Here is a 27,789-nt window from a genome sequence, read left to right on the forward strand (position 1 = left end):
CCGGGGTGGGAGTGGCCTGACACCAGCGGGTCCTGGAGTGGGAGTGGCCTGACAGAAAATCTGACTGGAAGGCTGGCATAGAGTATGGATGCAGTGGCCTGGCAGGCACCCGGAAAGTGTCAGGGGAAGGACAGCACAGACATAAGTATGGGATCAGAGGTCTGGCACATGGGGGTCTCCGATAAGCCGGACAGCAGCAGCAGCAGCAGCAGCTGTGACATCAGTGCTGTCCTGCGGAGACGCGGCCTCGCCTGCAGTTCTCCAGCTCCATCCCTGCTGAGCGCCACTCACCTGCGGCGGCGGCTCCTGCCGGGCACAGCGGGCAGCACTCATGGCGGAGTCCAGATGCTGCAGGTCCTCACAGTCCCAACACACCGAGCGGCTGAAGGACAAGGGAAGTCATTCTGGAGATCAAACCCAGCCCGCCGTCAGCTGCGTCACAGCAGCGCCCTGTCCTGACTGGCCCGCGTCACCGCCAGGAATCCCGGAACACGGCGGCTTCTGAGGGAACTGGTCCGGCCACCGGGAGCGGCGATGAGTCACTGCCCCGCACCCAGCTCCCCTGCCTGTCACAGCGCGGCGCTCCCTCCGGTGCTGGCAGTGTAGACCGCCCGCTGTCTGTGCGCAGTGGTGAGTACTATTAACATCTGGTCTGAGGACGTAAAGCCGAGGGACGTGCGACTGCGGAGACACGTGGGGGCTCCGAGCTCACTGCCATGTGTGCTGGTGGGTGGCTTCTACGCGTTTGTGTCACACTCTTCCAGTACGTCATTGTGGCCGCTAGAGGGCGACAGCATATGATACAATATTTTGTGCTCCTATTTCTAATTGATGGATATTGGGGGGAAAAGTAGTGACCCTGGCTCATTCTGAAAGGCTATGTGCCCACGATGCAGAAATGAAGCAGAAAATTTCTGCATCATTTCTGCATCTCCCTGGCAGAAAAAACGCATGCTGATTGTGCATGCGTTTTTCCTGCAGAATACATGCGTTTCCACATGCAGATTGACAAGCGCTTTCCAGGCGATAGCATCACTTGGAAAGTGCTTGACAACTAGGTCACACTGTATAAATCCATGCAAACAGCGTAGATTTATACAGTGTGAACCGTAAAAATTAAAACAAATAAAGCTATACTCACCCCCGAGGCCCCGGCGTGGCTGCAGCGCTCGTTCCTGTCTGGTTCCCGGCTGCCGGCATATCGCGAGACAGAGCGGTGAAGGGCCTGCGGTCACATGACTGTGACGTCACCGAAGGTCCTTCAGCGCTGCTGGCATTCAGAGAGAAGACGCCGGACAGGTGAGTATAAACTTTATTTGTTATTTTATTCTTTTTTTACAGGTACAATGGTACCCAGGTCTGGATGAGAGTCTCCTCTCCTCCAGAACTGGGTACCATCCGCACATAGAGACGCATAGAAGCCGCTTGTACAAATGTACAGTCGCGGTTTCTGTGCGTCTCAATGCAAGTCAATGGCGGGAGTTCCGCTGCACTTCCACAAAATTAAATGACATGCTGCGGATTTTTGTACGCAGCATAAACACTGCGGAAAAATCCGCAGCATGTGCATAGAACATGCGGAATCCCCTTGGGGACCATGGGGTGCGGATTACCTAGCGTTTCACAAGCGTTTATGCTGCGGAAATTCCGCAGCATAAACGCTTGAAAAACGGTACGTGGGCACACAGCCAAAGGGTTAACAATATGCTAATGTTCATCCTACAACCTACCATGAGCACTAGCATCTCGTTAACCCTATTAACAGGGGTGTACATAGGAATCATGCGGCCCCATAGCAGAAGTTCTAATTGGGCGCCCCCCCCCCCCCCCCCAAAAAAAAAAGTAAATAAAAGTCAGGGTCACAGAAGAGTAGATCTCACAACATTCCAGGCTTTATATAGTAATTTTCCTCCTGCTGAAGTCCTAGATCCCTCTTTCATTGCCCCATAAAGTGTGATGTCTAGAAAAGTGCCCCCCCCCCACCCCCAAACACAGTATGATACCCCCATGGTTAATTTCTCCACACACACAGTATAATGACCCTACTGTACCCCACCTCAACTCCCAAGGCAAAGTATGATCCCCCAACTGTGACCCCCACACCTCTCCTCCACACCACAGAGTATAATACACTCCCCATAGTCCTCCACACTCCACAGAGTATAATGCACTCGCCATGGTCCTCCACACTCCACAGAGTATAATGCACTCGCCATGGTCCTCCATACAGTATAATGCACTCACCATAGTCCTCCACACAGTATAATGTACTCACCATGGACCTCCACACAGTATAATGCACTCACCATAGTCCTCCACACAGTATAATGCACTCACCATAGTCCTCCACACAGTATGATGTACTTACCATGGTCCTCCATATAGTATAATGCACTCGCCATAGTCCTCCACACTTTATAATGCACTGGCCATGGTCCTCCACTCGGTATAATGTACTGGCCATGGTCCTCCACTCGGTATAATGCACTGGCCATGGTCCTCCACTCAGTATAATGCACTGGCCATGGTCCTCCACTCGGTATAATGCACTGGCCATGGTCCTCCACTCGGTATAATGCACTGGCCATGGTCCTCCACTCGGTATAATGCACTGGCCATGGTCCTCCACTCGGTATAATGCACTGGCCATGGTCCTCCACTCGGCATAATGCACTGGCCATGGTCCTCCACTCGGCATACGGCACTGGCCATGGTCCTCCACTCGGTATACGGCACTGGCCATGGTCCTCCACTCGGTATACGGCACTGGCCATGGTCCTCCACTCGGTATAAGGCACTGGCCATGGTCCTCCACTCGGTATAAGGCACTGGCCATGGTCCTCCACTCGGTATAAGGCACTGGCCATGGTCCTCCACTCGGTATAAGGCACTGGCCATGGTCCTCCACGCGGTATAAGGCACTGGCCATGGTCCTCCACGCGGTATAAGTCACTCGCCATGGTCCTCCACGCGGTATAAGTCACTCGCCATGGTCCTCCACGCGGTATAATGCAGCCCCCCATAGGGTAAAATGCTGCTTTCCCCCCACCATAGGGTAAAATGCAGCCTCAGTCCTCCAGTATTATCAGTACTCACTGATTTATAAATAAATACATACTCACCGCTCCTCATTCCCCGCTGCTTCAGTCTCTGCAGCACGTCTCTGTCATCACCTCAGCAGCTGCCAGCTCCACTGTCTAACACAGCGTGGCGCGTCATCACACCGCTGCGTCAGAAGAGGAATGATGGGAGAGGGAGTGTCACATGACGTTCCCTCCTCCATCATTGCTATCAACCAGGGCCGGCTCCAGGTTTTTGTGGGCCCCGGGTGAAAGAGTCTCAGTGGGCTCCTTTAATACATACCAACATTCATGATGCACAGATACAGCAGAGAAATATAGGTATACAACACAGGGCCCAGCCTGCCCCCTCATCCTTCACATATACACAAATATACACACACAGTACACAGACACACACAGTATGCACACACGCGCGGTACCTAGGCAGGCGCGCGGTACGCAGACAGGCGCGCGCACGGTAAGCAGATATGCACATACACAAACAGATAAGTATACATACAGACATGCGTACATATTTGAACACATTCTTAAAAACACATAAAACAGATGTGTGTGTATGTATATATATATATATATATATATATATATATATATATATATATATATATTACATACACAGTCAAACACACTGACATACACACAAGACACATTAGAAATATATTTAATATGGGGATTGGGGAATCTGGCGACAAGCCTCACTCACTTGCCACTTGGCCTGTGTCCAGTCCAGCTGTGCAGGGCCGCTGGCTTGTCTGATGGCCATCAGAGGGGCCCACTCGCCATTGGGGCCCACACCGTTTCCCCAGCATCTCCGCAGGGGGGACCTCCGGCGGTGTTGGATTGCCGGCACTTCATCAGGGCCCCCCTCCTGCTCCACCGGCGCTGCTTAATTGCCGGCACTTCATCAGGGCCCCCCTCGGGGCCTCCCTTCGTCGGTACCCCCCCTCGGGGCCTTCCTTCATCGGGACCCCCCTCCTGCACCCCCCCGCTCCGTTGCTTGATTGCCGCCGCTGCCCCCCGGCACTGTTTTCAGGCACGGCCGTGCGCTGTGCGGCTGTGTCTGCTAGTAATGACGGCAGGGGCGACACAAGCACAATTAAAGGCGCAGTGTTGCCCCTGCCGTGTCATTACTACAATACACAGCCGCACTGCGCGCGGCCATGCCTGAGGACAGTGCCAGTGGGCGGCAATCAAGCAGCTGAGCGGGGAGTGCAGGAGGGGGCCGACTGCTATGAAAGACCCCCAGCTCACGGTCCCCATAGCAATCGCGTGGCCTGCTGCCATTGGCGGTACGCCACTGCCTTTTAGCATGGCTGTGGAGTCAGTAAGCCAAACCTCCAACTCCACAGCCCTGCCTCACTACTGAGCATGTACATAAAGTGCAGCACACATTCATCTCAACTAAAAGCCGACATCCTTAGATCAGGAATAGGACAGACATTTATAGGGGACGTACTAAAAAGAATGAAGAAAAATAATAAAGTATGAACATAATAACTTATAGGTCCGAACATATGGAGAGGTATTAAAGATTTCTTGTGCATCTTGGACATGGAGTGAATATGAAATACATGTAGATACTAGGGGAATGAACACATATCCCATATAAACAGGTGTATATTATATTCCCTGTGCTTGGTAGGTGGTGAATGAACATGGAATATATGCAGATACTAGGGGAATGAACACATATCCCATATAAACAGGTGTATATTATATTCCCTGTGCTTGGTAGGTGGTGAATGAACATATAATATACAGTTAGGTCTATATATATTTGGACAGAGACAACATTTTTCTAATTTTGGTTCTAGACATTACCACAATGAATTTTAAACAAAACAATTCACATGCAGTTGAAGTTCAGACTCTCAGATTTCATTTGAGGGTATCCACATTAAAATTGGATGAAGGGTTTAGGAGTTTCAGCTCCTTAACATGTGCCACCCTGTTTTTAAAGGGACCAAAAGTAATTGGACAGATTAAATAATTGTAAATAAAATGTTCATTTCTAGTACTTAGTTGAAAACCCTTTGTTGGCAATGACTGCCTGAAGTCTTGAACTCATGGATATCACCAGACGCTGTGTTTCCTCCTTTTTGATGCTCTGCCAGGCCTTCACTGCAGTGGTTTTCAGTTGCTGTTTGTTTGTGGGCCTTTCTGTCTGAAGTTTAGTCTTTAACAAGTGAAATGCATGCTCAATTGGGTTGAGATCAGGTGAATGACTTGGCCATTCAAGAATATTCCACTTCTTTGCTTTAATAAACTCCTGGGTTGCTTTGGCTTTATGTTTTGGTTCATTTTCCATCTGTAGTATGACACGACGACCAATCAGTTTGGCTGCATTTGGCTGGATCTGAGCACACAGTATGGCTCTGAATACATCAGAATTCATTCGGCTGCTTCTGTCCTGTGTCACATCATCAATAAACACTAGTGACCCAGTGCCACTGGCAGCCATGCATGCCCAAGCCATCACACTGCCTCCACCGTGTTTTACAGATGATGTGGTATGCTTTGGATCATGAGCTGTACCACTCCTTCGCCATACTTTTCTCTTTCCATCATTCTGGTAGAGGTTGATCTTGGTTTCATCTGTCCAAAGAATGTTCTTCCAGAACTGTGCTGGCTTTTTTAGATCTTTTTTAGCAAAGTCCAGTCTAGCCTTTTTATTCTTGATGCTTATGAGTGGCTTGCACCGTGCAGTGAACCCTCTGCATTTACTTTCATGCAGTCGTCTCTTTATGGTAGAATTGGATATTGTTACGCCTACCTCCTGGAGAGTGTTGTTCACTTGGTTGGCTGTTGTGAAGGGGTTTCTCTTCACCATGGAGATTATTCTGCGATCATCCACCACTGTTGTCTTCCGTGGGCGCCCAGGTCTTTTTGCATTGATGAGTTCACCAGTGCTTTCTTTCTTTATTTCTCAGGATGTACCAAACTGTAGATTTTGCCACTCCTAATATTGTAGTAATTTCTCGAATGGGTTTTTTCTATTTTTGCAGGTTAAGGATGGCTTGTTTCACCTGCATGGAGAGCTCCTTTGACCGCATGTTTACTTCACAACAAAACTTTCCAAATGCTAGCACCACACCTCAAATCAACTCCAGGCCTTTTATCTGCTTAATTGAGAATGACATAACGAAGGGATTGCCCACACCCGTCCATGAAATAGCCTTGGAGTCAATTGTCCAATTACTTTTGGTCCCTTTAAAAACAGGGTGGCACATGTTAAGGAGCTGAAACTCCTAAACACTTCATCCAATTTTAATGTGGATACCCTCAAATGAAAGCTGAAAGTCTGAACTTCAACTGCATCTGAATTGTTTTGTTTAAAATTCATTGTGGTAATGTCTAGAACCAAAATTAGAAAAATGTTGTCTCTGTCCAAATATATATGGACCTAACTGTATGTAGATAATAGGGGAATGAACACATAACCCATATAAACAGGTGTATATTATATTCCCTGTGCTTGATAGGTGGGGAATGAACATGGAATATATGTAGATAATAAGCGAATGAACACATATCCCATATAAACAGGTGTATATTATATTCCCTGTGCTTGATAGATGAGGAATCAGCATGGAATATATGTAGATAATAGGGGAATGAACACATATCCCATATAAACAGGTGTATATTATATTCCCTGTGCTTGGTAGGTGGGGAATGAACATGGAATATATGTAGATAATAGGGGAATGAACACATATCCCATATAAACAGGTGTATATTATATTCCCTGTGCTTGATAGATGGGGAATCAACATGGAATATATGTAGATAATAGGGGAATGAACACATATCCCATATAAACAGGTGTATATTATATTCCCTGTGCTTGATAGATGGGGAATCAACATGGAATATATGTAGATAATAGGGGAATGAGCACATATCCCATATAAACAGGTGTATATTATATTCCCTGTGCTTGATAGGTTGGGAATGAACACAAAATATATGTAGATAATAAGCGAATGAACACATATCCCATATAAACACGTGTATATTATATTCCCTGTGCTTGATAGATGGGGAATCAACATGGAATATATGTAGATAATAGGGGAATGAACACATATCCCATATAAACAGGTGTATATTATATTCCCTGTGCTTGATAGGTGGGGAATGAACATGGAATATATGTAGATAATAGGGGAATGAACACATATCCCATATAAACAGGTGTATATTATATTCCCTGTGCTTGATAGGTGGGGAATCAACATGGAATATATGTAGATAATAGGGGAATGAACACATATCCCATATAAACAGGTGTATATTATATTCCCTGTGCTTGATAGATGAGGAATCAGCATGGAATATATGTAGATAATAGGGGAATGAACACATATCCCATATAAACAGGTGTATATTATATTCCCTGTGCTTGATAGATGGGGAATCAACATGGAATATATGTAGATAATAGGGGAATGAACACATATCCCATATAAACAGGTGTATATTATATTCCCTGTGCTTGATAGGTGGGGAATGAACATGGAATATATGTAGATAATGGGGGAATGAACACATATCTCATATAAACAGGTGTATATTATATTCCCTGTGCTTGATAGGTGGGGAATGAACATGGAATATATGTAGATAATAGGGGAATGAACACATATCCCATATAAACAGGTGTATATTATATTCCCTGTGCTTGGTAGGTGGGGAATGAACATGGAATATATGTAGATAATAGGGGAATGAACACATATCCCATATAAACAGGTGTATATTATATTCCCTGTGCTTGATAGATGGGGAATCAACATGGAATATATGTAGATAATAGGGGAATGAACACATATCCCATATAAACAGGTGTATATTATATTCCCTGTGCTTGATAGATGGGGAATCAACATGGAATATATGTAGATAATAGGGGAATGAGCACATATCCCATATAAACAGGTGTATATTATATTCCCTGTGCTTGATAGGTTGGGAATGAACACAAAATATATGTAGATAATAAGCGAATGAACACATATCCCATATAAACACGTGTATATTATATTCCCTGTGCTTGATAGATGGGGAATCAACATGGAATATATGTAGATAATAGGGGAATGAACACATATCCCATATAAACAGGTGTATATTATATTCCCTGTGCTTGATAGGTGGGGAATGAACATGGAATATATGTAGATAATAGGGGAATGAACACATATCCCATATAAACAGGTGTATATTATATTCCCTGTGCTTGATAGGTGGGGAATCAACATGGAATATATGTAGATAATAGGGGAATGAACACATATCCCATATAAACAGGTGTATATTATATTCCCTGTGCTTGATAGATGAGGAATCAGCATGGAATATATGTAGATAATAGGGGAATGAACACATATCCCATATAAACAGGTGTATATTATATTCCCTGTGCTTGATAGATGGGGAATCAACATGGAATATATGTAGATAATAGGGGAATGAACACATATCCCATATAAACAGGTGTATATTATATTCCCTGTGCTTGATAGGTGGGGAATGAACATGGAATATATGTAGATAATGGGGGAATGAACACATATCTCATATAAACAGATGTATATTATATTCCCTGTGCTTGATAGATGGGGAATCAACATGGAATATATGTAGATAATAGGGGAATGAACACATATCCCATATAAACAGGTGTATATTATATTCCCTGTGCTTGATAGGTGGGGAATGAACACAAAATATATGTAGATAATAAGCGAATGAACACATATCCCATATAAACAGGTGTATATTATATTCCCTGTGCTTGATAGATGGGAAATGAACAGCTTATAGCTCCCTAACAAAAATAATTGTTTCAAAATTGTGCTGATGTAAAGTAGACATGTGGGAAATGTTATTTATTAACTATTTTGTGTGACATATCTCTCTGATTTAAGGGCATAAAAAATAAAAAAAAATTGCATTGAATACCGTATTTTCCGGCATATAAGACGACTTTTTAACCCCTGAAATTCTTCTCAAAAGTCAGGAGTCGTCTTATACGCCGTAATTTAATTTATAAGCCCTCCCTGTCTCCAAGACTATCAGAGCGGTAGCACATCCCTCTGGCCCGCCCTTGTATCCTATTACTGGTACCTCCTTCTCTGCCTCTCAGATCTCGCTCCTGGGGACTGCAGTGACGAGGTGAGGGGGCGCCTCACCGGGAAAGTGTAAGTGAAGCAAGCTGCAGGCATCCGGGACGCCCTTGATATGGAAAAAAGAGAAAGAGCGGTGCTGTGCCCAGAAAACACGCCTCTTTCACTCGTCTGGCCCGCCCTTGTATTACCTCCTTCTCTGCCTCTCAGATCTCGCTCCTGGGGACTGCAATGACGAGGTGAGGAGGCGCATGTGGGAGATCTGAGAGGCAGAGAAGGAGGTAATACAAGGGCGGGCCAGAGGGATGTACTACCGCTCTGATAGTCTTGGAGACAGGGAGAGCTGACCAATCCAAGCAGGATTTGTATACAACAACCAGCCAATCGCCGGTAAGGTTCATCACTTGCCGTGATTGGCTGGTTGTTGTATACTGGGCACCACATCCAGTACATCACCAGTATCTGTACCTGTTCATACAGTATAGCACCAGTACATACAGTACAGTATACAAATGTCCAACAGTCAAAACCCCATCATGGCTTCACCTTCAAGAAGAAAGAAATATGAAGCCAGTTTCAAACTTAAAGTTGTAAACTTTGCCACTAAACCTAATAACTGCGCTGCTGCAAGACAATATGGAGTAGCAGAAAAGATAGTTCGGGACTGGAAAGCAAATGAAAAAGCATTAAAGAGTATGCCAAGGAGTAAGTGTGGATTAAGAAGAGGCACCCCACATTGGCCAGAACTCGAAAAACACGTAGCAGACATGGTGAATGAGCATCACCAAAACGGTTATGTAGTGACCCGAAACAAAATCCGTTTGCACTTCAGTGGGCCACATCTAACCCATCACAGCAACAGATGTAAGGCCACTGTATCCTGCTGTACTAGATTCATGGCAAGGCATAATATAGTACTGAGGCAAAAGACGAAAATTGCCCAAAAATTACCTGCAGATCTTGACAGCAAAGTAAATAGTTTCCATCGATACGTAATACAACAGCGCACTAAACATGGCTGTCCGTTTAGTATTGGAAATATGGATGAAACTCCCAATGAATTTTGATATGGTTGGAAATAAAACTGTCCATCAAAAAGGTGAAAAAACAATTTTAATTAAAACAACAGCGCATGAGAAGTCCAGTTTTACAGTGGTATTAGGATGCATAGCTGATGGCGCCAAACTGAGACCAATGATTATTTTTAAAAGAAAAACAATGCCGAAACTCAAGTTCCCTGTTGGTTGTTTTGTACATGTGAATGAAAAAGGCTGGATGGATGAAGACGTGGTAAAGCTATGGCTTGATAATCTATGGCGCAGGCGACCAGGTGGACTTATTCAAAAATGTAGTCTACTTGTGTGGGATATGTTCAGGGCTCATTTAACTCCCGGCACCAAGCAAAGGCTTGCAAGACTAAACACAGATGTGGCAGTTATTCCTGCAGGATTGACATCGTTGGTACAGCCACTGGATGTGAGCCTAAACAAGCCATTTAAAGATCGCATTTGAGAACAGTGGAATGAATGGATAGTTAGCGGCGAAAAGTCATTCACAAAAGGAGGAAACATGCGTGCTCCCCAGTTGGATATTTTGTGCAAGTTTGTCATAAAAGCCTGAAATGATATTGATGCAGAAACAGTAATCAAGGCTTTCAAGAAGTGTGGCACATCAAATTCATTAGATGGTATGGAGGACGACTACTAGTGGCAAGAGGAAGCCGAAGTTGAGACCACACCATGTTGTTCCGGAATTCGATTCATAGGATGACTGCCTTACAAATGTATCACAAGGTGTCATTGATGTACTTATGATATCAGATGACGAACAGGAGCATTTTGAAGGCTTTTAAAGGGAAATTTCACGCCAGCAAAACCTGTAAAAATACCGTAGCTTGCAGTTATGATGGGCGTTGCTAACTTTCCAGGGACTTGCCCAGCACTTGCTCTCTCTATTGTTTGTTATCTTCCTCCTATCATCATCAGTTCCAGTTTGGTTGACAGCTTAGAAAACAAACAGCATGGCAGCTCCCATGGGTTTATTGTCTTATCCTTTGGAGTGAATTAGGAAAAGTTTCATCCACTTGCACTGTTTTATGTTTACATGTTTGAAGACAAACAGCTTTATGTTTATAAGTGACAGTTTTCCTGCTAAGTACCTGCATGTCATAAGCATTTAAACTAAAATTACCATATTGACATCAAATCTGTTTTTTTTTGTTTTTTTTTTTTGTTTTTTACCGTATGTGCGTTAGAAGAGGGGTAGTCTTATACGGTGAGTATATCCCAAACTCTCTATATTTTAACTGGAAAAGTTGGGGGTCTTCTTATACACCCAGTTGTCTTATACTCCGGAAAATACGGTATTTAGAAAATTTTGCACCAAATTTCTGTGTTGTTTTTTTTTAACAAATAAACGACATTCATATGAAGAAATTTTACCATTCTCATAAAGTACAATATGTCTTTTCAGAATCAGTGGGATCCATTGAAGCGTTCCAGAGTTATTACCACATAAAGTGACACTAGTCACTGTTTATATGGGATATGTGTTCATTCCCCTATTATCTACATATATTCCATGTTGATTCCCCATCTATCAAGCACAGAGAATATAATATACACCTGTTTATATGGGATATGTGTTCATTCCCCTATTATCTACATATATTCCATGTTGATTCCCCATCTATCAAGCACAGGGAATATAATATACACCTGTTTATATGGGATATGTGTTCATTCCCCTATTATCTACATATATTCCATGTTGATTCCCCATCTATCAAGCACAGGGAATATAATATACACCTGTTTATATGGGATATGTGTTCATTCCCCTATTATCTACATATATTCCATGTTGATTCCCCATCTATCAAGCACAGAGAATATAATATACACCTGTTTATATGGGATATGTGTTCATTCCCCTATTATCTACATATATTCCATGTTGATTCCCCATCTATCAAGCACAGGGAATATAATATACACCTGTTTATATGGGATATGTGTTCATTCCCCTATTATCTACATATATTCCATGTTGATTCCCCATCTATCAAGCACAGGGAATATAATATACACCTGTTTATATGGGATATGTGTTCATTCCCCTATTATCTACATATATTCCATGTTGATTCCCCATCTATCAAGCACAGAGAATATAATATACACCTGTTTATATGGGATATGTGTTCATTCCCCTATTATCTACATGTATTCCATGTTCATTCCCCACCTACCAAGCACAGGGAATATAATATATACCTGTTTATATGGGATATGTGTTTATTCCCCTAGTATTTACATATATTTCATATCCTATTCATTCCATGTCCAAGATGCACAAGAAATCTATAATACCTCTCCATATGTTTGGATCTATAAGTTATTATGTTCATACTTTATTTATTCTTTTTCTTCATTCTTTTTAGTACGTCCACATTTATAGGACATTTCATAACTTTCACAAATTGTTCTGAAAACATTTACCGCACATCCTGCATTGTACTAATGAACCTAATTTATTATATATTTTAGGAGTCGGTCCATTTAATACCAACTCAGACTCCACGAAAATGGACACCGACTCCACACAAAATATATATATCGCACTTTCTTTTTTTTTTTTTTTTCCCTACCATTCTTCCAAGAGCTATAGCTTTTTTTTTTCTTCTGTCCATGTAGCAAGCGACTTGCTTTTATGCGTGATAAGAAGTTTTGAATGTTTCATTTATTTCACCATACAAAGTGGGGGACAGTGATTGGAAAAAAAAATACAATTCAACCTATTTTGTGTGGGGGTGGGGGAGGGGTGGAAGCATTTGCTGAGTAGTAAAAATAAAATGACTTATAAACCTTACACTCCAGGTCAGTCCAATTGTTACAATATCAAAGTTATGATTTATTTAATATTTTGTGTGTGTGTATATAGATATAATAAAAAATATATACACTGCTCAAAAAAATAAAGGGAACACTCAAATAACACATCCTAGATCTGAATGAATGAAATATTCTCATTGAATACTTTGTTCTGTACAAAGTTGAATGTGCTGACAACAAAATCACACAAAAATCATCAATGGAAATCAAATTTATTAACCAATGGAGGCCTGGATTTGGAGTCACCCCCAAAATGAAAGTGGAAAAACACACTACAGGCTGATCCAACTGTGATGTAATGTCTTTAATACAAGTCAAAATGAGGCTCAGTATTATGTGTGGCCTCCACGTGCCTGTATGACCTCCCTGCAATGCCTGGGCATGCTCCTGATGAGGCTCAGTATTGTGTGTGGCCTCTACGTGCCTGTATGACCTCCCTACAATGCCTGGGCATGCTCCTGATGAGGTGGCGGATGGTCTCCTGTGGGATCTCCTCCAAGACCTGGACTAAAGCATCCACCAACTCCTGGACAGTCTGTGGTGCAATGTGACGTTGGTGGATGGAGCGAGACATGATGTCCCAGATGTGCTCAATCAGATTCAGGTCTGGGGAACAGGCGGGCCAGTCCATAGCTTCAATGCCTTCATCTTGCAGGAACTGCTGACACACTCCGGCCACATGAGGTCTGGCATTGTCCTGCATTAGGAGGAACCCAGGGCCAACTGCACCAGCATATGGTCTCACAAGGGGTCTGAGGATCTCATCTCGGTACCTAATGGCAGTCAGGCTGCCTCTGGCAAGCACATAGAGGGCTGTGCGGCATTCCAAAGAAATGCCACCCCACACCATTACTGACCCACTGCCAAACCGGTCATGCTGAAGGATGTTGCAGGCGGCAGATCGCTCTCCACGACGTCTCCAGACTCTGTCACTTCTGTCACGTGCTCAGTGTGAACCTGCTTTCATCTGTGAAGAGCACAGGGCGCCAGTGGCGACTTTGCCAATCCTGGTGTTCTGTGGCAAATGCCAAGCGTCCTGCACGGTGCTGGGCTGTGAGTACAACCCCCATCTGTGGACGTCGGGCCCTCATACCACCCTCATGGAGTCGGTTTCTAACTGTTTGTGCAGACACATGCACATTTGTGGCCTGCTGGAGGTCATTTTGCAGGGCTCTGGCAGTGTTCCTCCTTGCTCAAATACTGAGGTAGCGGTCCTGCTGGTAGGTTGTTGCCCTCCTACGGCCCCCTCCACATCTCCTGGTGTACTGGCCTGTCTCCTGGTAGCGCCTCCAGCCTCTGGACATTACGCTGACAGACACAGCAAACCTTGCCACAGCTCGCATTGATGTGCCATCAGGGTCGGACTGGGGTGACTAGGGCCCACCAGGGGAACTGACTCTAGGGGCCCACACTACAGCCCACCATAAATGGTTTTATTACTTGTTATGCTTTTCTATAATGTACTATAATTACATGATTGGCTGCGCTGTGGAGCACCAAGCGGCAGGACTTTGTTCGAACAGTCATTCCGTACTGCCAGAGTCCCTTTAATGGTAACTTGTCACCTTGAAAAACGCTATTTATCTGCAGATATAGGGGTAATCTGCAGGGAAATAGGGTTTAAAGCCTTGTTAGACGGCTTATTGGAAAAGCGTTGGCTACACGGAGAAAATTACATTTTATTCTCCCTGCCGCCACTCGCTTCCTGTTATTGGGTCGGTGCAAGGAGGGAGACATTCCAGTCACCGCGAACTACAAAGTGAGCGTGCTGCAATAACGTCCAGCACCTTGATTGTAACACTTCCATGGAGCCCAACCTCTGGCTGAGCTTCATTGAATGACTAACATGGCAGCAGCACCTGGCAACTAGTGCTGAGCCAGCGTGGTCAGATAAGGTGTGATCCCAGCATGCTCGGGTGTTATCTGAGTATCTTGTAGTGCTCTGCTAATATGCTCGAGTTCCCGGGGTAGCATGTTTTGTGGCAGTAGACAGACGCAACACATGCAGGAATTGCCTGTTTGTTAGGTAATCCCTGCATGTGTTGCTTCTGTCTACCGCCGCAAAACATACTACCTCGGGGACTCGAGCATATTAGCAGAGCACTACAAGATACTCAGATAACACCTGAGGATGCTGGGATCACACCTTATCCGACCACGTTCACTCAGCACTAGTTGCCAGGTGCTGCTGCCATGTTAGTCATTCAATGAAGCTCAGCCTGAGGTTGGGCTCCATGGAAGTGTCACAATCAAGGTGCCGGACATTATTGCAGCACGCTCACTTTTTGTAGCTCGCGGTGACTGTAATGTCTCTTATCTGACCACGCTCACTCAGCACTACTGGCAACCCATCAGCAACCTGCAACTGCGTCACAGGGGGCTGAAGGGAACAGGTGACTGCATGCACCGGCCATTGTGCTATCTAAATGCCGCTGTCAGTGATTGACAAGGGCACTTAAATACTCAAAACAGCAGCAATCAAGGCGAGCTCTGATCACTGCTGTTACAGGCAGACGCCGGCTATGTAACACAGCCGACATCTGCCCGGTATGGAGCAGGCTCAGCTCCTGAACCCGCTCCATACAAGCACATCCCAATGGTGACAATTATGACAAGGTTAGCAAATTTCACTTGTCTGTTCCTAAATGTGGAAAGACAAATGGAATTCCCTAACACATGTGAAAGAGACCTAATAGATTTAGTAAAGGTGCCTCAGGCATATGAATGTTATTACACACCACAATGCACAGTTACATACACGCATCTTACAAAACTACATATTATTCCAGATACGCAGACGCGCGCAAACACGCAGACGCGCGCAAACACATCAGTACATGAATACATCATCTGAACCACCATCAATTGTAATGTCAGGTCAGACCCATATATCCTTGTATCGCATAAACCTACAACTCCCAGTATGTAATTAACTCCCAGTATCTCTATTGTTATCAGTCATCATCAGACTGCGGACCATACAGGAACCACAGTACTGATGAGACACAGGCAGGATCACAAATGAACATTTACATCCAGGTACCTTACCCGAGACGTCTTCTCTGATTAAAGTCGTTCTCTTTCTTTTCTTCCACTTGTCCAGACTCCATGATGACTTTTCTCATCCACAGCTCATCTCTGCAGACTTCCATCTTCTCCGGTCTTCTGCAGCTCATCCCCACACGATGCCCTTAAAGATAGCAGAATCATTATAATGCTCCTGAATAAAAATATCTACACTGAGCCCCTGAATAAACCTAACTCTTACAATGCTCCCTGCACAAAACATGACATACACTCTACCCCTCTTATGGTACCTGCTCTCCAGACTGTCCTCTCCTTACTATACTGGGCCCCCTCTTCACACTGTCCTCTCACACTGTATCCCCCCTATACTGCCCAGTCTCTATACTGTGCCCCTTCATCACACTCCCCCTCCTCAGCATACTCTTCCCTCCTTGCTGTGCCCTCACACTGTTTCCCCTATACTGCCGCATCTCTATACCTTCCCCCTCACTACCTAGTCTCTGTGCTGTGTCACCTCACACTTTTCTCCATACTGTCTCCTCACACTATTCCCCCACTCTCCATACTGTTTCATCATACATCCCCCTTCCCCATTCTGTTCCTGCACTCATTCCCACCCTTCCTCTAGTTCACCATACCATTTCTTCACCCATCTCCCCATTCTGTCTCCTAAAATTTCTCTCCCCAAATATAATAAATCTTCGGAAGACCACACAGACATGCAGAAGCGCGCTTACACACACGAAAACAAGCGCACATAGACACATACTAAGGGCTCTTTCACACGTCAGTATATGCAGTGACAGTTTCCACATGTACCAGAGACATTATTACACGTAGACCCATTCAAATGAATGTGCACACGTCAGTGTGTTTCCACTTTCCACAGACCATGTGGTGTCCGTGGGCAAAACACGCTGACATGTATGTTTTTTACTGCTGCACAGGCCGCAAAACGTCCCGCACACTGATGACAGCGCTCTTCCCAAGCACCGGGTGCTGAGCGCTGCCCTCATCATCCCTGCCAGCGCTGCGATCAGCAGCAGCAGGGTCAATGATGAGAGTAGTAGTCTACTCCCGCCGTGGCCAACTGTAAAAATAGGAATAAAATAAAAAAAATCCTTATACTCACCTCTCCTAAGTGTCACCCGCTGTAATCCGTGCGAGCGCTCACGCCCACGCCGAGGAGAATGACTCCTGCAGCGAGTGGACCCAGGAGCTGCGCTCAACAAGCGGTGCCCTGTCAATCACTGAGCGCAGCTCCGAGGCCCGCTCGCTGCAGGAGTCATTCTCCTCGGCGTGAGCGCTTGCACAGATTACAGCGGGTGACACTTAGGAGAGGTGAGTATAAGGATTTTTTTATTTTATTCCTATTTTTACAGTTTGACACGGCGGGAGTAGACTACTACTCTCATCATTGACGCTGCTGCTGATTGCAGCGCCGGCAGGGATCTATGATGAGGGCAGCGCTCAGCACCCGGCTCTTGGGAACAGCGCTAATTGTACACTGATTCCCAAGCGCCGGTACGTGTCACATGGATGACACACAGGTGGACACGGATATCTTCAGTCCCGTAAATATCAGGACATGTGAAAGAGCCCTAATATACACACAGATACACATACTCACAGAAATGGAGACACGTACACACGCAGGCAAGCACACACAGAAATGCACTCACAATCATGCACAGACACACTCCGACAATCACACACAAAAATGCTGACACGCAGGGAAGCACACACACACGTGTGAAGACACGTAGACATGCAGGCACTCAAATACATACACGCGCAGGCAAGCATGCACACACGCAGGCATACACACATACACGCAGGCATATACACACACACAGGCATAGACACACACAGGCATATATACATACACACACACACACACACAGGCATATATACATACACACACACAGGCATATATACATACAGGCATATACACACGCAGGCATATATATATATATATATATATATATATATATATAATATACACACACAGATATATATTCACACACACAGGCATATACACACGCAGGCAGCATATACATAAAAATTCATACACACACAAATATTACACTATCTGTACAGTACAGACGCGCTCCTAAGGCGGGAGATTGCAGTGCAGGGCGCTCTGTGTGCTGTCACTTTCAGCAGACGTACGGCCCTGTCTGCTAACTGTGATGCTGCAGTGCAGCCCTTGCTCTGCTCTTCGGCTCTCCTGCTCCCAGGCCCCTCCCGCTACTGTCCTGAGCATCACGGCGGTGAGAGTGCGTACACGCGCCCTTAAAGGGCCCGCGACCACTTTTTTAAAAAAAATTCTCCTCTGTCTTATCTGCAGGGGGCCCGGGGCCCACCGGGAGATTTCCCAGCACCCCGCCAGGCCAGTCCAAGCCTGTGTGCCATCCCGGATGAGCTGCACTACCTGAGCAACTTCTGTGGGTTGTAGAGTCCGTCTCATGCTACCACGAGTGTGAAAGCACAACCAACATTCAAAAGTGACCAAAACATCAGCCAGAAAGCATTGGTACTGAGATGTGGTCTGTGGTCCCCACCTACAGAACCACTCCTTTATTGAGGGTGTCTTGATAATTGCCAATAATTTCCATCTATTGTCTATTCCATTTGCACAACAGCATGTGAAATTGATTATCAATCAGTGTTGCTTCCTAAGTGGACAGTTTGATTTCACAGAAGTTTGATTTACTTGGAGTTATATTCTGTTGTTTAAGTGTTCCCTTTATTTTTTTGAGCAGTGTATGATGCTGCTCCCCCCATCCTTGTATATATGATGCTGCTCCCCCATCCTTGTATATATGATGCTGCTCCCCCATCCTTGTATATATGATGCTGCTCCAACATCCTTGTATATATGATGCTGCTCCAACATCCTTGTATATATGATGCTGCTCCAACATCCTTGTATATATGATGCTGCTCCCCCATCCTGGTATATATGATGCTGCTCCCCCATCCTGGTATATATGTTGCTGCTCCTCCCATCCTTGTATAAATGATGCTGCTCCCCCATCCTTGTATAAATGATGCTGCTCCCTCATCCTTGTATAAATGATGCTGCTCCCCCATCCTTGTATACAGTACAGACCAAAAGTTTAGACACACCTTCTCATTTACAGATTTTTCTGTATTTTCATGACTATGAAAATTGTACATTCACACTGAAGGCATCAAAACTATGAATTAACACATGTGGAATTATATACTTAACAAAAAAGTGTGAAACAACTGAAAATATGTCTTATATTCTAGGTTCTTCAAAGTAGCCACCTTTTGCTTTGATGACTGCTTTGCACACTCTTGACATTCTCTTGATGAGCTTCAAGAGGTAGTCACTGGAAATGGTTTTCACTTCACAGGTGTGCCCTGTCAGGTTTAATAAGTGGGATTTCTTGCCTTATAAATGGGGTTGGGACCATCAGTTGTGTTGTGCAGAAGTCTGGTGGGTACACAGCTGATAGTCCTACTGAATAGACTGTTAGCTGCTTTTTTCTTGCCATAATACAAATTCTAAGTAAAGAAAAACGAGTGGCCATCATTACTTTAAGAAATGAAGGTCAGTCAGTCCGAAAAATTGGGAAAGCTTTGAAAGTGTCCCCAAGTGCAGTTGCAAAAACCATCAAGCGCTACAAAGAAACTGGCTCACATGAGGACCGCCCCAGGAAAGGAAGACCAAGAGTCACCTCTGCTTCTGAGGATAAGTTTATCCGAGTCAACGGCCTCAGAAATTGCAGGTTAACAGCAGCTCAGATTAGATACCAGGTCAATGCCACACAGAGTTCTAGCAGCAGACACATCTCTTCAACAACTGTTAAGAGGAGACTTTGTGCAGCAGGCCTTCATGGTAAAATAGCTGCTAGGAAACCACTGCTAAGGACAGGCAACAAGCAGAAGAGACTTGTTTGGGCTAAAGAACACAAGGAATGGACATTAGACCAGTGGAAATCTGTGCTTTGTTCTGAGGAGTCCAAATTTGAGATCTTTGGTTCCAACCACCGTGTCTTTGTGCGACACAGAAAAGGTGAACGGATGGACTCTACATGCCTGGTTCCCACCGTGAAGCATGGAGGAGGAGGTGTGATGGTGTGGGGGTGCTTTACTGGTGACACTGTTGGGGATTTATTCAAAATTGAAGGCATACTGAACCAGCATGGCTACCACAGCATGCTATTCCATCCGGTTTGCGTTTAGTTGCACCATCATTTATTTTTCAACAGGACAATGACCCCAAACACACCTCCAGGCTGTGTAAGAGCTATTTGACCAAGAAGGAGAGTGATGGGGTGCTACGCCAGATGACCTGGCCTCCACAGTCACCAGACCTGAACCCAATCGAGATGGTTTGGGGTGAGCTGGACCGCAGAGTGAAGGCAAAAGGGCCAACAAGTGCTAAGCATCTCTGGGAACTCCTTCAAGATTGTTGGAAGACCATTTCCGGTGACTACCTCTTGAAGCTCATCAAGAGAATGCCAAGAGTGTGCAAAGCAGTCATCAAAGCAAAAGGTGGCTACTTTGAAGAACCTAGAATATAAGACATATTTTCAGTTGTTTCACACTTTTTTGTTAAGTATATAATTCCACGTGTTAATTCATAGTTTGATGCCTTCAGTGTGAATGTACAATTTTCATAGTCATGAAAATACAGAAAAATCTTTAAATGAGATGTGTCCAAACTTTTGGTCTGTACTGTATGTGATGCTGCTCCAACATCCTTGTATATATGATGCTGCTCCAACATCCTTGTATATATGATGCTGCTCCAACATCCTTGTATATATGATGCTGCTCCAACATCCTTGTATATATGATGCTGCTCCAACATCCTTGTATATATGATGCTGCTCCAACATCCTTGTATATATGCTTCTGCTCCAACATCCTTGTATATATGCTGCTGCTCCAACATCCTTGTATATATGCTGCTGCTCCAACATCCTTGTATATATGCTGCTGCTCCAACATCCTTTTTATATATATGCTGCTGCTCCAACATCCTTTTTATATATATGCTGCTGCTCCAACATCCTTTTTATATATATGCTGCTGCTCCAACATCCTTTTTTTATATATGCTGCTGCTCCAACATCCTTTTTTATATATGATGCTGCTCCAACATCCTTTTTTTATATATGATGCTGCTCCAACATCCTTTTTTTTATATATGATGCTGCTCCAACATCCTTTTTTTTTTATATATGATGCTGCTCCAACATCCTTATCTATGCCCTTCATTTTGGTACATGCCCCATCCATAAATATGCTCCCCCCCAAATCCTGGTATATGCTCCCCTATACTTGTATATGCGCCGCTGTTCATCGCTTAGTAAAAACATAATAAACATTCCTACTCACCTTCCTCTCCCGCGCTGCGTCCTCTACTGAAGCCGGCAGCTGATTTCAGTGTCCTAGCTACGGGGACTCATGACGTCACTGGCATGCGCCCAGTCGCGTGTACGCTGACCCAGGCTGCTGGCAGCATGTATTGAAGCGCACGGGCCTGGCAAGTTCATGCGCTGCAGTACACTTCAGCTAGATGTGTGTCCGAGAACGCACATCTAGCTGAAGTAGGGACTGGCGTCTTCGGGCTCAGAGTACTCACCCGCCGGTCCAGGTCTAGGAGCGCGAGTGCTCAGGAGATGACACTCGTGCCCCCTCTGGCACGCGTGCCCTAGGTTCACCAGTACTGGACTAGACTGTTTCCAGCACGCTCAATACAAGTGTATTGCATGAGGCCAGAAACAGTCTAGTTGGGTTGACTGGAAAAGCATTACATATGGTATGCACATTTTTAATGTGTTTTTTCGTGGCTTTGTACGTGCATTTTTTTGCCCGCATAATTACCGTATTTTTTGCATTATGAGACACACTTTTTTTTCCCAAATATGGGAGGAAAATGGGGAATGCGCCTTATAATCCGAATGTAGCTTACCGACTTTGTTGGATTGCGGTCCCAAAGTCGCTGATGCAGGAAGCTAGCGGCGGCAGGAGTGGGGCAATATTGCGGGTAAGAGGGGGTGTTAGGTGGTGCGGGGGCTCCGCCGATATTTTGTGAAAGCCCAGAGCCCCTGCACTTTCCATGGTTTTCAATTCGGTGGGCCTCGGGAAAATGGCAGCCGGAGGCAGCGAATGTGCAGATTGAGATACCAATCTGTGCATGCACTGCAGAACACCCCATCCTACCAGCCTGGGGCCCGCAACTTTGCCCCACTTCTGCCGCTGTCTTCCTGCAGTAGCGATCCTGCCTCCTTGGACCCCGCTCCACCACCGCCGCCCCCCAGGTAAGCTACTGTACAAGCGGACTATGAGACGCACCACTATTTTATTTAAACATTTTTTTTCCTATTTTCCTCAACAAAATTTGGGGTGCGTCTTATAATCTGCAAAATACTGTACTTACATTTCATTTCTATTTATTTGAATGGGTGAAAAATGCTGAAAGAATTGACATGTTGGAAATTTCTAAATGTGCATGGAATAAAAAATGCAATTTTTTGACATTTACATTTAATTTACTAGTACTGCAAATTGCATCTTTTTTCCAAACAAAACAAACGTGCAGAAAACTGCAAAACAGCCACATGGGAACTACTCTTACTGTTGCTGTAAAGTACTTTCAAAAAATGTTGCGTGAAAAGTGAACAGTAAAAAATACATTTGTCAGAAAACCTTGTAAAAATCACAAAAATCTAACATAGACGTTTCATTGCTCACCGCAATTTTTTATTCCTATAGTGGCACATTGAAGCTGCCTGCAGTAATGCCATGCTTTTTCTGTGAATTACAAGTAATTATTTGTTGCCATTGAAATCCCAGGGGTGTTTTTTGTTGTTGTTGTCTTTTTAGTTTTTTAAAGACAACAGCTATATTATAGTTTATTTTTTGCATTTTTGTATTCCTGTTCTGTAGCTTCCACCAACTCATTGTGTCTTAATACAGGTGCCAACATTGCTGGAAAAAGGGGAGTATTTGAATTTTGATGAATTTGTGTCTTTCTCAGTGCTTGTCAAAGATGCACAAAAATCTTGACAAAAAAAGTAATTTTTGAAATGTATTTTTTGTTTCATAAACTTTAATTTGTGTTAACACAATTTATTTTTCTACCATAGATGTCTGGAAAGCAGCTAAAAGAAACCTTTGTAAGAAACCTCAATGGGACCAGCATAGAGGAGATCTCGTTAGGCTTAAGTATAACCCCTCTTTGCATCCTTTGCAGGGGTTTGATATTTATTTCCCTCTATCAAAAGTTTGGTGTAATTATTTACTCATGGAAATACAGCCTTTTTCTGGATTTTTCTCTGTTAGTGCTTCCACAAGTATTGTCCTGCACAGTCCTCTCGGATTTCTTACACCTAGTGGTGGTTTGTATTTCATTAACGTGTGCACTGGGGATTTACGTGATATACAGGAATACGGTTTCTTACAAAAACACATCTTTTACAAATGTCTGCCAGACCTTCTTAAATGCACAAATAGAAGACCGGAATGTACCTTCAATTACAACGTTTCGCGTTTTCATTAATTTGCTTACAGCCATTTCTATTTTAGCTGTGGATTTTCCTGTGTTTCCAAGGCGTTACGCCAAAACAGAAACATATGGCACTGGTGTAATGGATCTTGGTGTGGGATGTTTTACTTTTGCAAATGCCCTTATTTCCCCGGAAGCGAGATCAAAACATGACGAAAAAGCGTCTGCATTTCACAGAGTAAAAAACCAACTTATTGCTGTGTGGCCATTAGTCTTTCTTGGGCTTGGACGACTCATCAGTGTGAAAGCTATAGATTATCATGAACACGTATCAGAGTATGGAGTTCACTGGAACTTTTTTTTCACTTTGGCAATTGTTAGGGTGTTTTCATCATGTCTACTGACTTTAATTCCAGCTCACAAAATCTGGCTTGTGGCTACAATTATTATTTTCAGCTATCAAATACTTCTGGAAACAACTAATTTAAAGACTTTTATCTTATATGGCAGTGATGAAAAAGGCACAAGACATGGTTTTCTTAATGCAAACCGAGAAGGAATATTCTCTGTAATTGGTTATATTGGAATTTATATGATTGGAGTTCAGATTGGATCTTACCTTTTAAAGAAAAGAAAATTTGTGAAAGAATGGATAGAATTATTTCTTAAGTTCACCATTTTATCTGTTACGATCCTAATTAGTATGGTCATAGCTCAAATGTATGTTGAGCTCATTTCCCGTAGATTGGGCAACTTTCCATTTTGTATTTGGACTGTTGGCCAGTGTATGGCTTGGCTATGCTTAATATTTTTATGTGATCTGATTCTGGTGTTTGTTAAGCATTTGACTCCTGGAAGCAGTATTCCTAGTACCTGGAATATAAGCAGTGCTATGCACGGCCATCAAAGGAATGTCTTGCATCTAAAAGACAAAAAGAAAGTCATTCATTTCTGTCTAATTGAAGCTATCAATAGGAATCAGTTGCTGTTCTTCTTGCACTCAAATATACTGACTGGTGTAGTAAACCTATTAATTGATACTATTCACAGTAACTGTGTATTCTCGCTCATTGCACTTCTTATGTATATGTTTTCAAACTGTTTGATTTCTTATATTTTACACGTAAATAATATTACTGTTAAGTGGTGGTGAGTAACTGGGGATTATTTAGTGATTACGCATTAAAATGTTTTGATGGAAAAATAATATATTTGTCTTCCTCAGGGTTAGTTGAATTTAATTGCATTAAAGGGGTTTGCTAGTGCTATGATAATAATGACCTACCCCTAAGAGGTCCTACGTATCAGATTGTCAGTGTATTGTCAAAACACCAAGATGTCAATGTATTCATACTTTTTACGAGGGATAACTGGAATGGTGCAATGCAAAATTCTAAGAAAATATGCACTGGATTTTTTACTTTATTAGCAAGTAATTACTAAAATAATCATGTAATGACAACTTAACATGTCAAATTTTATTGTCCTAATTATCTGTATATTTTATAGTATAACTTTGACTGAGTAATAGAGAAAGGAGCCATTTTGCAAATCAGATATTTTTCTTGCCATTCCTTTATCTCTATCATTCATATACACTACATACTGTATCATCATGTAATATTGGGCCTCCTACTCACATCTAGAGAAAAGTAAAGTACAAATGACAAATCCTACCTTCTCGGGGCGGCTCTCCTATTGAAATGACTTTTAGAATAATTCAGAAGCCATGAATGGGTAAAAAAGAGTAAAATGATTTATAGTCACCCACGCTAACCCCTGTGGCTGCTCTGCGAACAACCACAATGACAATCCATTAGTTGTTCACCTTACCGCCGAGGCCCATGATTGGCGGCAGCAGTTATGCTTTTGATTACAAACCATTCTAGTCATTGGACCTTTGCAACCAATCATGGGCCTGGGTGGTCAGATTACCGAAGGACTGGAGTTGATTGCTTACTTCTCTGCCATAGATCACCATAGCAGCCTGTCCTGGAGGCATAGGGTATAGAGTGTCGGTGAGAATAATAAAAAGACACCCTCTCCTTTTGACAACATAATTTTAATACACTATCTGGTGTCTGCTTCTACAGGCTACTGAAACTTCCCTTATTAATGTCTCTAACAGCTAAATCTAATGGTAACTACTCTTTTCGATGCTCCTGGATCTCTTTGCACTATTTGAGTCCGTGTATTACCAATGTTTTACTAAGCGCCAGTCTAATTACTTAAAGGGTAATGTTTTCTCCCAGCCTCTGACATCTTTCATTGAATCATTTTCTGGCACTTCTTCCTCTCCTCTTCCCTTTTACTGTTGACGTTCCTTAGGGTTTGGTCCTAGTTCCCCACGCCTTTCTCACTATATGACTTCTTCTTAAACAAACTATAAGCAAATTTGACTTTCAGTACCATCTCTATGCTGTTTACTCCTAATTAAAGACCATTTCTCGTTACATCACCTCTGCACAGCTACGAAACACCAGTGATTGTATGTTCACTGTCTCTAATTTTAATGTTCTACCTATATTGCAAACAGGATCTTTTCCAAAGCTGAACTTCTTTTGTTTCCGCCCTATATTGTCTATGGCATTTACATTATAATTCATAATACTTTTAAAGATTAAATAGTTGGTAGTGGAGGTTTCTGTGATCTCTTATCTGTGCAAAAGTGTACAAATTGTGCTCCAAAACTCACATGCAAAAGATTCATTAGTTATTTGAATAAGCTTATTTTTTAATTTAATGGGAAATACATCTATAATGCACATGGTATTGGGTTGTTTTTTTTTTTTTAAAAAAAAATAGGTAGATTTTTATGTACTTCTTGCAGGTGTCTGCCTTTTCTTGTTTGTTTTTTATTCTTCTCATCCATTCCTGGCTTTGGCTTCAATAAATCTATAAAAGAAAAATTAAATGTGGAAATATGGCCTTAGTGGCCAGACTGGGAAAGTATTGTTATGAATGTAACAGACACTCACGAGTAATGGGGAAAAAGGGAAAACCAATTACAGGGAGACGTCGCACCCACACCCAACTGGTCTCTGTACAGACTAGAAATACCCTAGCTGCACAATTCAAAAACACTACCTCATACATGGCTCCCTAAGAGGCCATCGAGGGGTTTCTCGTACCTTCTGAGGTACAAGAGGGGAGGCTGCAACTCACTGCCAACAAGAGGAGAGGAAAATGTGCAGGAAGGTACAAAAACCCAGGGTGAGAAAATTTAAAACATGTTCATATAAGGTAGGGTAAGGAGAGAGGGAAAGCTAAGGAAAGCCGTAAGTCAACAGATCCAGTATAACCTTCCAGAAATTTGTGGAGGAAAACAAACGGACTCACTGCAGGAATTCAACTGGTGTTTACCATGCAAGTTAAACCTCTTAGCTGAAGGATTGGAACTTCTAAACTCAAGTCCACCTAGAGGTATAGCCAGCAAAGAAGTGTAGAGAAGGGTGAACATATAAAATCCAACTCAGAATGTAATAGGGCAAACCAAAATGGGAAAATAGAAAACATCGGGACAGGACCAAACCAAAAAGGGGGAACAAAGACAATTGGATCCATCAGCATTTGGACAGGGAAGAAAAGGCAATAGCTCAGCAAACAGAGGAACTGACCACGAAGCAACAGGTCAGCGGATCGAATCCCCCCAAACCGAGCCATGACAAGTATTTTGTATTTCCTAGTTGATGGGATTATTTAACTTTTAAAAGAAAAGTGAAGCTATTTGTGGACAGTTTAAAATGAAAAACTGCTGTGTTGGAATGAAAGTTCTCAAGTTCTCTGTGTGTCAGCCATTTTTCCCAGAAGATTGTGATTCTTTTAAGCTAAAAATCCTCACAAGCTGTCACAATTGTTAAGTTTTCCTGGTGTACAAATATAGCTTTACATTATTACACTGTTCAGGGATATTTACAGATATTAAGCAACATGCATCTCAGTGAATTCTGTGTGATGTAAATCAGCAGTCTCTGTCTGTTATGTGATGTATATACAGCCGTCTGCATATCCTATGTAAATTTTATAGCAGTCTCTGTGTTTCCTATGTGATGTATACAGCAGTCTGTGTAATACAGCTGTCTGTGTACTCTAAGTGCTGTTTATACTACTGTATCAGTGTATTCTATGTGATGTATACTGCAGACCTCCCACTGCTTGAGTTA

General features: G+C 43.3%; 2 protein-coding genes across 3 annotated transcripts in view; one reads left to right on the forward strand and one right to left on the reverse strand.

The window, feature by feature from the left end:
• MYO19 (myosin XIX) overlaps nucleotides 1-752 on the reverse strand; it is a 264,615-nt gene extending 263,863 nt beyond the window's left edge. For both annotated transcript variants that reach the window (XM_073666532.1, XM_073666534.1), the window contains exon 1: nucleotides 292-752. In XM_073666532.1, coding sequence (XP_073522633.1) covers nucleotides 292-333 — 42 coding nt within the window. In that variant the 5' untranslated portion in view covers nucleotides 334-752. The remainder of the gene's footprint in view (nucleotides 1-291) is intronic.
• Nucleotides 1-27,789, forward strand: PIGW (phosphatidylinositol glycan anchor biosynthesis class W). Its single transcript, XM_073666535.1, has 2 exons — nucleotides 1-630; nucleotides 23,268-27,789. The coding sequence occupies exon 2, from the start codon at nucleotides 23,268-23,270 to the stop codon at nucleotides 24,777-24,779; it is 1,512 nt and encodes a 503-aa protein (XP_073522636.1). The 5' UTR covers nucleotides 1-630; the 3' UTR covers nucleotides 24,780-27,789.

The sequence above is a fragment of the Phyllobates terribilis genome, unplaced genomic scaffold (assembly GCF_046119375.1).
Source record: "Phyllobates terribilis strain yellow unplaced genomic scaffold, ASM4611937v1 Scaffold_2__4_contigs__length_985480577, whole genome shotgun sequence".
Classification (NCBI taxonomy): domain Eukaryota; kingdom Metazoa; phylum Chordata; class Amphibia; order Anura; family Dendrobatidae; genus Phyllobates; species Phyllobates terribilis.

Bases quoted from the DNA above. Each gene is read 5' to 3' on its own strand.
- PIGW (XM_073666535.1), top strand. From the start codon at position 23,268: ATGTCTGGAAAGCAGCTAAAAGAAACCTTTGTAAGAAACCTCAATGGG.